Source organism: Paramormyrops kingsleyae, chromosome 10 (genome assembly GCF_048594095.1).
Source record: "Paramormyrops kingsleyae isolate MSU_618 chromosome 10, PKINGS_0.4, whole genome shotgun sequence".
NCBI lineage: Eukaryota > Metazoa > Chordata > Actinopteri > Osteoglossiformes > Mormyridae > Paramormyrops > Paramormyrops kingsleyae.
In genome coordinates, this window is record NC_132806.1 from 29311817 (window position 1) to 29325499 (window position 13683).

At 45.3% G+C, this 13683-nt stretch overlaps 1 protein-coding gene across 2 annotated transcripts; it reads right to left on the reverse strand.

The window, feature by feature from the left end:
- Positions 1–218: 218 nt before the first annotated feature.
- hars (histidyl-tRNA synthetase) lies at positions 219–13596 on the reverse strand. Of its 2 annotated transcripts, XM_023829450.2 has the most exons (14): positions 13439–13583; positions 12239–12585; positions 11270–11359; positions 11002–11121; positions 10831–10926; positions 10458–10583; positions 6824–6931; positions 6575–6673; positions 6274–6367; positions 4857–4981; positions 2624–2884; positions 1081–1191; positions 855–1001; positions 219–660 (listed from the first exon to the last, which is right to left on the reverse strand). In XM_023829450.2, the coding sequence occupies exons 2-14, from the start codon at positions 12374–12376 to the stop codon at positions 607–609; spliced, it is 1569 nt and encodes a 522-aa protein (XP_023685218.1). In that variant the 5' UTR covers positions 12377–12585; positions 13439–13583; the 3' UTR covers positions 219–606. The 2 variants fall into 2 exon arrangements, with proteins under 2 accessions (XP_023685218.1, XP_023685219.1); XM_023829451.2 differs by lacking the exon at positions 12239–12585 and having other exon boundaries at positions 13439–13596.
- Between the last annotated feature and the right edge of the window lie 87 nt (positions 13597–13683).

Here is a 13683-nt window from a genome sequence, read left to right on the forward strand (position 1 = left end):
ACCGGTAACTGGCTCAATGGAGTGCTGAAGTAAAACAGGATATCTGCCGGAACCAGGGTTCAAAGCCATGAGCCCCACACATTTGAATGGTTTAGAAAAGAAACCACCCAACCCTAAAGAATGGTTTAGTGGAAAATTAAACCATAAAAATTGTGAGTTTATAGTTATGACCAGGGCTGTAAATTAGATTACACTGTAAATGACTTTGCACAACAGGCTGGATTATAGAATGTTTATTTTTTAATTCCTTTTTCCAGTTGAGAGAAAACACTTCAAAGTGTTGAATCTGCATGGAATGTTTCACGGTGAAGTTCCCATTTCACTCACTACTCATTCTGAAGACAGCTCTGCATCTAAGGTCACAGAAAACGGACCAAGAGAGATTTTAAATAGGACACCATTTTATTTATAGGACTGATTTTAAGTAAACAAGTATGGATGTAAGGTGAGCTGTGACATTATTTCAGCTGGAATGGAACATCTGGTTTTGGTTCCTTTAAGGTACACAGACTAACAAGGAGGGCAGCCTAGCCGTTAGCAGACAGCTGTTATTGGGATATCAATTGGAAAGACTGGGCATCACTTAGGGTCCCAGGGAATCTATGATCAGCCAGATCGTTTCTTTACTTCCCCCACCAGCTCCGCCCGTGACACGTCCACCTAGAAATGAGAGGTGATGTCAGTATTAGGCTGCGATCGTAAACGAGCACATTACTTTGTCCTCATTGCTTCAGTAGTTTACTGTTTGGTATCAGTACAATGTAGGAATAATGTTAGCATCTGCATACGTCACATAAACAGAGGGGTCAGGGTATGCCAGCGCCCAGCGGGCACCAGCCCGGGCTGCGGGGTACCTCTTCACGGCTGGTCACCGTCCGCAGCTTAACCACCCCGTCCTTCAGCTCCTGCTCGCCGATGATGGCCACTAGGGGGATACCCGTCTCCTCACAGTACTGCAGCTGGTTCAGCAGCTTGGGATTCTTCTTGTACATCACTTCTGCCTACGACACAGACACGGGACGCTGAGCCGGCGAACCTCGGGTGCCGACACGCCGAGGACGCCGTCCTGCCACGCGATACCTTCACTCCGGCTTCCCAGAGCTCCGCCGTCAGCTTCAGCCGCTCCTCCAGCAGGTTCTTCTGTGCCGACGCGACCAGCACTTGCGTCTCCGTGGTCCGTACCTTCTCAGCCTGGGGGTTGGGGGAGGAGAGCGAGAGGGAGACCACCCTTCAGTCCTGTGCTGTAAGACTCCCCATTCTGAATCCCAGACAACACACGTTTCTCCAGAGATAAACCAAATTTCTAACAAATGTCATGACGCTCCCTGGGAAATCTGCATCTCCATCCACACCACCCGACGAAACAACCTGCACCCGTCTGTCCCATAACCACTGAACTACACAGTTAACGTGCCACCTTTTCAATAATTCTGTATTAGATTAGATGAACATTTTTGATTCCAGGGGGAAATTCTTGTGCCTACAGCAGCAAGTACGTAGGGTGCAGACAAAAATACATACAGTGCAGTGCAAAGACGGTGCACACAGTGTACAGAACAAGTGCTGCAAACCGAAAGGTACACAGTACGCATATAGAATCCCGAAAAAACAATTACTGTCAATTTGCACATCCCACATAGCTAGCTGTAGGAGTCTAACGGCACATGTATTCATACTGGAAATTTTTGGAAACGGGTCTTTTAGTTCGGTACGCTTAAGTACCAAACGAATGCAGCAAATGCAGAACCTTTGTGTGTTTGCATTTTTCCCTGTGCGACATTCGGAAAGGAGCGGTTGAAGCCAAGAAGCTACGCGTCCGTGAAGCTGGAAGCTGTTAATATGAATACAAGTACAGTGCAGGTATTTTTTTAAATGCTGCACCGTAATGGATATTTATTTTGTTATGCTTTGTATTTTTTCAGACAATATTTGTGTTGCACAGTTGCAATACGAAGCTGAAAGCTGCGAATGTGAATACAGTACAGATCAGGTACAGTTAATTTTCTAAATATGCACCTTAATGGATATTTTATTTACTTGAGAGAATATTTATTTTGATTTCCTTTTAAGTGAATTTTTTTTTTTTTTTTTAGTAGGTTGCAGCAGTATTGACAGACTTAAGTACTTTGTTCCCCCGCTGTACCGAAAACATACCAAACCGCGTTGTGTTTTTCGTACCGTCACACCCTTAGCCATCCATTCCCCACTCTATTAATATTCATTTTTTTTCTTCCTATATCGCAACATTATGTCCTGCATTGCACTACGGTCTCCCCCCACCCCCACCTTGCACCTTCCCACAACTGTCAAAAGAATCTCATTGAATTCCCCAAGTACAGTAACAGTAACTTAACTTCACATTCCTAACTTGCTGTAGGTGTATCACTGCAATCCACCACTGACTTCATTTCAAACCAGAAGCTATTCTCCACTCAGAAATGTGGGTGTCTGGGAACAAACCCACAGCAGCTCACCATTTCATTTTTACTCATCTTATCTGACATTATGTAACGTACGCATAATCCCCGGGATTTGAACCCACAACCTTGGCATCGTTAGCATGGTGCTTTACTTCTTGAGCTACAGGAGCACGTGTCCCTCTTCATGAGAGGGGGAGTCCTACCTCTGCCTTCTGCTCCATGATGGAGAAGATGCGCTCGATCCCGATGCTGACGCCGACACATGGCACCTTGCGGCCTTTGGGGTCGAACATGCCCACCAGGCCGTCGTAGCGTCCGCCCCCGGCCACGCTGCCCACGCTGACGCCCTCTTCACTGGCGCTGTCGTTCTGTTGCTGTGCTGGGACGGTCGACGCCAGTGTAGCCTCGTAGATCACGCCCGTGTAGTAATCAAGACCACGGGCCAGGCTGAGATCAAACAGCACCTACGGACACGAAGAGGATTGAGCAGGACAGCTTTTAAAAAATTAATGGAGTACAAGAGCAGTCTGACTACACTTCCTGGACAACCGACTACACTTCCTGGACAACCGACTACACTTCCTGGACAACCGACTACACTTCCTGGACAACCGACTACACTTCCTGGACAAACGGCTACACTTCCTGGACAACCGACCACACTTCCCTGCAAGGTTGATGTTTCAGTTTGTCACAATTCCAATTTATCTACTTAGCACATGCTCATATCCAACGTGACATAGAACTGAAAGCACGGTCAGACAGTCTCTGGAGCAACTGAGGGCTAAGGGCCTCGCTCAGGTGCCCAACACTGACCCTGGGATTTGAACCGGTGACCTTCTGATTACAGCCACACACTCCGCCCTGCACAGTCATCATTCCTCAGTCGTCCCCATGTCCCCCACCTGCTCACTCGCCAGCAGCTGAACCTCCTCTTAGCAATTATGCGTAAGAGAATCTACCAAAGTAACAGACGATGGCAAGTCGCCTAATATAAATCACAGCAAGGAGGATTATAAACATCAAGACGGCACAGAAACTCAAGACTAGAGGGTCATGTCAGGCTTGTGATCAGTCCGCTGCCCCTGCCTTGTGCTTCCGTCAGACGGCTTGGAGCCGAGAGCGGTAATTCTCACTGCATTTGCCACCGGGCAGTTACCACCGTTCAATTACCACACTGACATCAAGGGGCTCCTGGTCGGATTTACGACCTGTGACAAAGAACCATTTATCTATCAAGGTCAGCAGGGTCTAGAGAGTCATACACATTTGAGTCTGCAGTCCATGGGATGTTCTTAAGGCTGGTTCATCCTCCTCTGCACGTGTACTAGTGGACGTGTCCCCTCGAATGTTTACGACGCGTTTTACGTCATTGTGCGCCTCCGCACTCCGAATTTGTGTCTGCGCAGCTCTGGACATTATCGATTCCCTGGCGTTCACTTTAAAATACCAACATGGATGCTTTTGACGGCCGTTGGGGTAGTTTGCAAACCCTACAGATTATTCAGAAGGTAATTAAACTGTTACACACATGTAAATGCGTGTGCAGATTTGTCTCGAATTGAAAATGTCGCGCCAGTCAGCTGACCAAAGTTGGAAACCCTGTGATCTGGCTCTCTGAATTTGGAAAACAGAGAAATGGACATAAACATCACTGCTATGGTACGTGCGCAGGGAATATCAGAATAATTTATATTATTATTATTGATAAAACTATAAAAACAACACAATGTACGCGTGTGCAAAGTACGTGGCTTGATCGGAGGACTAAGAACGTTTCCATTTACGCATACGCAGAGTGGATACGCGAGTACTGCGCTTGTGCGGAGAAGTATGAACCAACCTTTAGAGTGAAAGATCTACAGCACCTTACTGGGATGCTTTACATCACTGTATGAAGCAGCAGTTCACTGGTTACAGGAAATGAAAATATAAAGGAACAGAATAACGAGAAACAGGAAAAAAGTAAATATATAGAAACCAAAAGCATTTGGAACCCAAGGTTAGTGGGACTGTCATCACATTAACCTTCACACATACCTTATTATGCGGGAATCAAATTGCAAATAACTGAAGTCCTTTAGTATAAGATGCACGCCAAACTGGTCCAAAACTATGACAACAAAGCGCCTTTCAAAGCTGACAAAGTCAGAAGGCGTGTCCTACAGAGTCACTTAGCCGTTTATTCAGGCGATTTCACTTCGTTTGTCTCGCTCATATACGTAACACATACCTGATGTGTTCTGTAACCCCGAATGGACCATTTCTGAAAGGCATGTGCTCATTGTTCCCATTTCCTCCGGTACTGGATTTCAGAAGCTAGACAAAAGGCAGGTTTCTCTGACACTTGGTGAAAGCCCCGTTGTGCCCGCGACGTGCCCACCCCCCGGGCGTCACCGCCTCCATTCTGGACTCCCGCCATGTCACATGACCTACCTTCGTCACCTTGAACAGCTCCAGGTAGCAAAACAGCTGCTTCATGTCTGCCAGCCCAGCGCAGGCCTGCTTGCTCTGGGACATTTTAGGGTCCTGTAACAGCTCGTCCACCAGCTCCATTCCACCTGAAACAGAGAGAGGAAGATTCACTACCTGAAAAAGGGCACCGAATGTGTAGAGAAGGTCTACAGAGGCTGACAGCACAACCAAAGAAGCCAAAGTCCCAGTTACAGACAGTCCACGGGTTACAAACGAGATCCGTTCCCTAAGTCAGTCTTTAAGTTGAATTTGTAGGTAAGTCGGAAAAATAATAATAATTATTATTATTATTAATCGATCAATTATTATTATCAGGGAAGCATATCACTGGTACACACGGACGTATAAAGCAAGGCGTGTGGCAATTTCCTGTCGTAGCAGCACAAATGCATATTTATGTGCGTTCGCACTATGACAAGAAATTTTAACCTTTATGTGGCTAATTTGTTCTACGTTTGCGGTATAAAGGATAAAGTGCACAATGATTTTTTTTTTGTCAGAACAGCGCAAATGCACGTTAAATATGCAGTTGCGCTACTACAACGAGAAACTGTCGCGCATATCGCTTTATACAGCGAATGCGTACTTGAGTATCGGTTATGTGGTTCCCTGATTATTATTATTATTATTATTATACAGCGATAATAAAAGTAACACAGTACTGTAGCGGCGCCTTGAGCCAACAAGCCAATGAAGCCGCACAATGTGTCCAGGAGAATCACACAGTAGTGCGTATGTTTGTTATTACGAACCATTGTATTTAACTTGAATTTCTAATGTAATAGGCTTTATGGCAGTCTGTTCGTAAGTATGAGTTGGCTGTTCGGACGTTCTTAACCAAGGGACTGCCTGTATAATGAGAGCATGAGGGTCATACTCAATACATCCTGCCTACTTTAAACCCACATTAAATCCAGTACAGCACCATTGTAACAGTGTTAAAATATAAGAGAGCCGTAGTCGAAAGGCACAGTGCTGAGTGGGTCTCTTACAAAGGTGGATAGCTCAGGTCCAGAAAGTAAAAATCCAGACCAAGGTTTTGTTTCAACAAACCAGGTGCATATAAAAACTACAGAGTCCACAACTGGATGGTTGAAACAAAATCTTGGTCTGGATTTTTAATTTCTGGCCATGAACTATGCAATTCTGGTCTGTTATAACTAATCTTTACTTGACATCTCATCTAAACTGACATCTATTTCCATGATACACTTGCAGGAAGCTGCAGGAATTACATTGCATCATGCAAGCCTCATTCATACATCAAGCGTCCAACGAAAAGCAAGATTCCAACCTTCTGACTGAACACGCCCATTCAGTATATTACCAAACAGAGAGGGGACTTCAAAAAAACAGCCTTGGTTCAAGTAAGACTCACCTCGCTTACTAACGTACTCCCCAATTTGGTCTGCTACCTCTGGAGCCAAACCTTTCTCGTTCACCATCTCGTTCTTGACATCCTCCCAAGGCATCTAATGGAAAGAACCCAGATGCAACCTCAGACAAGGCAGCTTGGTCAACATGCTTCCCATTTTACGTGGAATTCAACAGGCATGCTTCCAAAGAGCGCAATCAAGAAGGCAAAGCACACCTGACAAACCAGTATGATGGGAAACACAGTAAAGCCAGATACAACCTCCTAGGCACCCTCTATTCAGACATGTGCACGCTCAGATCACCTTGTCCAGTTTGTCCACTGTTGAGCAGATGGTGCGGAACTTCTCGTCCGGTACGCCGCAGACCGCAAACATCCCGTCAAGAATACGCCTGTCATTGACCTGCAAAAGAATGCTAGATGTAACATCAAGCACCAGCTCCACACATTCAAGCCCAGCTACCCAAGCCCCCAACCATCGAGGAACAGCGGTTGGAGAGATGACCACGCTTCTAAGAGATAAATGTGGAAGAGAGCTATTTTATGGTCTAACCTTAATGCAGAAATCCCCCAGCTGCAGGTCACTCAGGATCTCATAGACGATCTTCAAACACTCGGCGTCAGGAATCATGGCATCGTATTGCCCTGCGATGTCAAAATCCTAGGAGCCAATGAAAACAAGTGCTCAGCAGAAGGCCAGATGCTACACTGCCTAAAGGATAAAAGTGTCTGCAGATATGATCGTGTGGAACATGGACTGCTGGAGTCCTGAGCCAAGCCAGTGGGTGAAGTGCATAACCTACTGCTAATGCCTGCTAAAGAAAAATAATTAATCGCTGATCGACTAATACAGTACTTCTCAACCCGGTCCTCGGGGACCCTCAGACGCATGGCAGGGACTAGTAAATTAGCTGGCTGATATACAGAAATAGGATATCTTTTTTTGAATGGCGGCATGAGGCAATAAAGACACAGAGGTTACTGATAAAAGCACTGTTCATGTAGAGTGGTCTTAAAATATAGCGATGATTCCTGCAATGTTAGCGATCCACCTTGTTAGAATGAAAATGTACATTTCTTATCATATTAATTGTGTGTAGGTAGGCAAACAGTTTATCAGCTTTGACGCAGAGCCTGTTAGAACAGGACATCCTCTCTGGTTCTGTAAGATTGTTCCTTTTTCACAATCACCCTGGGAGTGGTAATAGACTCTGTCGATACAGCAAGGGGGCCCACTCTGAGGAATGCAAGGTCCTGTGTTTAACCCCTTCGCAAGAAGCACAAAACAGCATTAATAGCCTAAGGATACTCCCCATTGTAACCCCTCCCCTTCTGTATAAATAAAGAAGCCAAGGGACCGCCCTGTGTGACACTGAACTGAGGCGCAGATACTGTCTGTTGCATCTAAGTGAGTGGGCACCCTTGCGCAAGTAAAAGATAGGAAGCGTGCTGTCTCTTTATTCCTGAGTCCGAGAAGTGCAGAGTGTGGAGTGAGAAGCCAGTACGCTTTCTCCACATAGGTATTGAAGGGGTCAAAGCTTCGGCGCTTTCCCCAACACACCTGTATCAAGAGACCATTGGTTAAAAGCTGGAGACAGATCTGCTGCCAACCAGGCATCTGCTTGAGTGGCAGGAAACCTGGGTTTATCTTATAATGTCCATGAGAAGTTTAATTTAAGCTACGCTTTGTGTGTATAATGAAATATCAAAGCGTTTACATCATCGTCCATCGTATTCAGGTAGACAATTCACAAATGCAGGCTATAATCTGAGCGTCAGCCTCTTCGGTAACCTTGGTCAATGCCATAGTTGGAATCCGTATGTTTTGATAATTACAATTTTGAGAAGTTGATCAATTTTACTCAAAATAAAACAAAGCACCTGTAGCATTCGCTCAAAACAGCAGTAGAGTAACAGCAGCCCCTTTAAGTCCCTGCATTGGTTCTAGGGAGATTTTCCTCACTATTCTGGCTCATTGGGGGCTTTGGGGCAAGAATAATGTAAAGTGCTTTGAGATAATGCAAGGCTGTGAAAACGCGCTATACAATTACAACTGAATTGAAGTGTCACATTATATTCAAAAGGCGTTCCAATATATGTGTGACATTAAAGATGCCGGTAAATTAGAACTGGCTGGGCTCAGTGATCTTATCTACGACTTCTGACAGTCTTCATTTCGGCTTCCCCTCTGCCAGCATCCACTCTACCACCTAGCTTGTCAAATAAGCTCATCACATTTCTGTATTCACAGCCACTACACAAAACCTCCCATTAAACCGGAACATGGAGTTGCTATTAGATCCGGGACTAATAACTTCATGAACTGAAACGGGGGGAGATAAATGGGGGCTTCTCTCCTTAATGTATTTAAATTTCTAGTTTAGCTCCACTTATCACAATCTTACACATCAGTGCTTTTAAGATTCAATGAGGCATTTCATTTAAATGCTGTTAAACATGGTCTGGAAGAAAAATGCAGAATTCCCTACTGTCCGCCACATTATTTAAAACTGAAAGACTTTACTGTTAAATCCCAATAAATCAGTAACATAATGTGCAGGGGAAAAATGTTTTAAAAATGCTTATTTTTATGGAAAGACTATAAAGCCTACATGAATAAAGGAGATTGTTGGACTGTTTTTTAGGTGTGTCGGATTGGTTTATGAAATGACTATGCTTCAATATTCTGTTAAAATAAGGCTGAAGCAGATACAGTATAGCAGTTTTATATTTACTAAATTTGTGAAGTTTGATAATAATACCTTTATACTAATTTTTTTAATGGCCCATATTTCAGTATAATCCAATACGAGGCATTACCCACACTGCCCTAGAAATCAGGGGAAGGCAATACTATCCGAATAGGGCTGGTGTGCATGCAGATTTTTGGGATAGCCTTTAGGTCAGCTGCTCAAAAGCAGGTGTGAAAAGAGGACTGATTGGTTGAAGAGTTATCAGTAATCTGATTAGGGAGTTGCAGCGAAAACCCGCACACACAACAGCCCTTTCTGGATAAGATTGCCTAGCTCTGCTCTAAATCAATCTTTCTCAATCCGGTCCTCAGGAAGCTCGTGTTTTCGCTCCCTCCCAGAATCCCTACCAGTCAGTCCACATTTCTGCTAAACAAAAGCAAAAATGTGGCCTGCCTGGGGCTCCTGAAGGGCTGGTTTGAGAAACACGTCTCTAAACCACCACAGCAGCAGTGGCCCTTGGAAAACCCATCAGTTGACAACTAATCATCATCAATACCAATCATAAACGTATAAGGTGCAACACAGATTTCATTCTTACTAAAAGAGGAACAAAGTAACACAAGAGGCATCTAATATTCCACTTAATGTCTGCCGATTCCCGCTCCTGGAGATGTCCCACCCTGAAAAGCTTAGGTGCATCGCTAATTTAACACACCCGATAACAGACAATCAGGCCCATCAGTAGAATCCCCGCATTAGTGCCAGGTATATTAAACAGCGGATTATCTGTATCAGGTGTGTCGTGTTAAGGTTGACTTATTCTTTTGAGTTAATTCGATGCCCTAAGATAGGTGTAACCGTGAACCCCAGGCTGCTGCCTGCCCGCACCTCCCTAAAAATGCAACTACACGTCACTGCAATGCAGACAATGAGAACTGTTCGTGTTCCGCTTGGTAGCATTGGGAGTGAAGAAAGCGTACATCTCAGGTGTACTTATACCGCTGGCTGAAACTGAAGCACTATTCATATCGAGCATTAAGTACCCCACCCTAGACGTCTTACCTACTGGGCTACAAAACACTCCAGAAGGCAGTGCCAGTAAACAGTAATATAGACTAACTGGGAAGGGAAAATGCATAAACAGTGACTGTAGCGGATCGACATTTTCCCAAATTCGTCTACGGGATGTTTGGAGCAGCACAGAAATAACCAGGACTCGACAAATGGACATTTTGTTAAACGTCCCCCCCCCCATTTCAGTTGCGCGATTCAATAACTGAATATATCGCAGGATGGGAAGACAACAAATGCAACATCCAAAACTGTGTGTTTTGTTTGTGCTTTTGAGGCTGAAAAGCATGCGAGACGAATTCCAATGAGAGCTACCACAATGAGGAAAGTTTCTAGCTGAAAATGGGATTAGGCGATGCCTTAGGTGACGCAGGTGGAGAACCGATGGTTAAAACGCGACAGAGTAGCAGCGGTTCCACCTACACATTGATAGAACTCCCTGTAGCGCCCTCGTGTCATGGCTGGGTTGTCTCGCCGGTAGACTTTGGCAATGTGGTACCTTTTGATATTGGTGATCTTGTTCATGGCAAGGTAGCGTGCAAAGGGCACCTGAATAACGTTTCATTAAGGAGAAAAAGCCAGTGCGTATTTGACTCCCGTCAGCCTCTAACCATCAATCTGTAACACTGCAACACTGCATTTTACAGTCCTTAAATGAATTCCCAACACTCAAACAATGCAACCTACCAATCAAAGGCAGGCTAGTGAACAAGGGTGATTATACCTCAACCGAGACTCAGTGCATACCTCAGAACATCTACGGCTGGTACTGAGGGGACAGGGGTCCAAAGGATACAGTGAGATCATAGCGCAGAGACAGCAGTTCTCCACCCTGGTCCTTCAGGTCATAGATGAGCTTGGAGTCTTCACCGTACTTCCCCGTCAATGTTTCCTACAACAAAACATCTATCAAGTCAATGTGCTCCAGTGAATCCGGCGATCCGCAAGCCGCTCTTCCAGACCGTACCTTCAGCTCAAAGACAGGTGTGTCGATAGTTTCAGCTCCATGGCGTTTGAAGCAGTTAATGATGATGTTGAAGACCTTTTCCCGGATGGCCATCTGCCTGGGATTGTAATCCCTGGTGCCCTATCAGCACAACAGGAGAGAGGTCAGTCTCTCAACATATCCATCTCACCCCCCCCACCTCAAACTTCAAGCTGATTTATATTGGGAGGCTCTCTCACAGCATTCTCTGTGAAACACTTACTGCCATCGCTGCTCAGGTTAAACTCACCTTAGCCGTCTTGAGCACAAAGGTATGTTTGCAGTCATCTCCGCCCAACTGGGCCTTGAGCTGCAGGAGTTTGGCAACTTCCTCATCGATCTGTGGGACGCACAGGAGGCACAGAGATGACTTTGAGCGAGCAGGTATGGGCTGATGCATCTCACATCCTGGGATACAGTACAGGCTCTGGTGGTGTCATAGCAATGTTTACGTTCTGGTTGTTATCTCAGAGTAACAGCGGCAAGGCAAAATGTTTATAACAAGTGAAAGCAAGTCCGTCCATCTTCCAGGACAGTGTTACAAGGGCGGTTCAGGAGATATGGAAGACAATGGAGATATGAGATACGCACTGAACAACTGTTAAAAAAGCAAATATAAAAGGTGTGACTGTTTCGGGGACCCCATTCAAAAACTCACTTCGTGCCCCCCTAGACCCTCCTCAGAAGTTTCAAAAACTAAATATCTAGTGGGCAGAGTCAGAGGATGGCAGCTAGCTAGCTGATTAGCAGAATATGCTGCTTCAGCATCTTAAATAAGGAATGTGTCTATTTAATATTTAGTGTAGTGACTGACTATGGCCAGCAGGGGGCCCAAAATCCCAGGGGGCCCACGCAAACGCATTGTTTTTAGTGGCAGCGAACACCTCTGGTGACCCTGAAAGCGATGCACATCAGCAGAAGTTTTATGGAACTTGCATGAAAAAAAAGGCCTAATGGTTGGGGATGTGCACTTGTAATTGAAAGGCTGCTGGTCCGAATCCCCGACCAGCAAGGCACCACTGAGGTACCTTGAGCAAGGTACCGCCCCCAAGCACTGAATTAGCTGCTCCCTGCTATGCCACGATGTCACATATGGGTTAAATGCAGAGGATACATTTTGTTGTGCATTGTGTGCTGTGGTGTGTCAACAATGACAACTATTCACTTTCACGTTCACTCAGAAACAGACCACACCCCCTACACAAACCCCAGCACATACCTGTGAGACAGTCATCCCAGAGAGATGCCGGAGAGGCCGTGGACACAGTCCGCGTCCATGTGCAATAAGTCCAGTGATCAGACGCACAGGAAACATTCCCAATTTATTCATGTTCCCAACAGAGAAAAATATAACCATCAAAAATGTTCACATGCACAAAGTTAGGGTGGTTCACCCAAGTCCAAACGTTCAACAACCCATATATCAATTATAGGGCATAAAATAATCCAAAGTAAAAGGCCATCCGTGGTACAGCAGCGGTGAAGGGAAGACAGCAATGATGGATGAATCCCCCAATGGCGAAGATACACCAAGCAGGAAGAACAGGAGAAAAGTGATCAGCGACCCTAGCAGTAGAGGGTGTAAGTGAGGCATCACCACACCACATGGGGACAAGACATGAGGGCGAGCAATCAAAACTTATGTAGGGTAAAAAAAAACAGCTCATCAGAACGTATGCTGCCTGATCAAGTTCACTACACAAGGTGCACAATGCTTAGATACAAGCAGGACATTGAGTGTTTCCAAAGAAAATACAAATACGAAACCCAATGGTTAAACTGCATAATAGGGCAACGTTAAAACAAACCCTGCAATTAGGCCTACTCTTTTTAAATCTGCGGATTTAAAGAACTGTAAATGTTAATATATAGACACTTATGTACTCAAAACACAATAACGTATGCTCACGTTTAGGTTATTTTGTGCAGAGTGGACATTACGGAAACGCCGGCATTACATGATTATTGCGTCAGATGGGCACCAGCGCATTACCACTCATGACGATTGCCATCACATTTCGCTAAGTGTAAATTCCGTCATTTTAATGTATTTAGCTACAAACTGCACATAAAAACATTCGCGGCCAACTAACTATATGACAATTACAGGTTAGGTACCTAACGTTACGGCTACAGACACAGGCTTTCGACCACACAGACGTATCTAAATGACCGTTATCCAAATAAGTAGATACATCAGATTAAGGTATGCTTATAGCTGGTTGTTAATCTGTTTAATTACAGTTGTATATTATGCATGTTATCAGCCCATGACATGCATTCAGCCATTCGATGATCACTGACGAGGGCCTCATTCACTGTTACTACATGCTAACGTGCTGCACGGACCCTAACTACCTAAACCTGGATTTCTGCTTGACGACGTTCATATCGGAGGCCGGCGCTGTCGCAGACTGACCTGCTCTTTGCCGGCCTTTTCTGTCTTGAGCTTCCGGACCAGCTCTCCTTGTGTTTTGATAGCTTCGAGCAACTGTGCCTTATCCGCCATGACGCTCCCCAAACTGCGCCGGTATCAGCGCTGAATCCCCCGTGCTACGTGCTGCGCGCGCCGCTGACGCCTAACGTCACCCTGACTCCTCCCCATGAGGGCGGGGCCGAGGCGCCGCTGCATACCGCGTGCTGCTCTGACTGTCCGCAGACTTT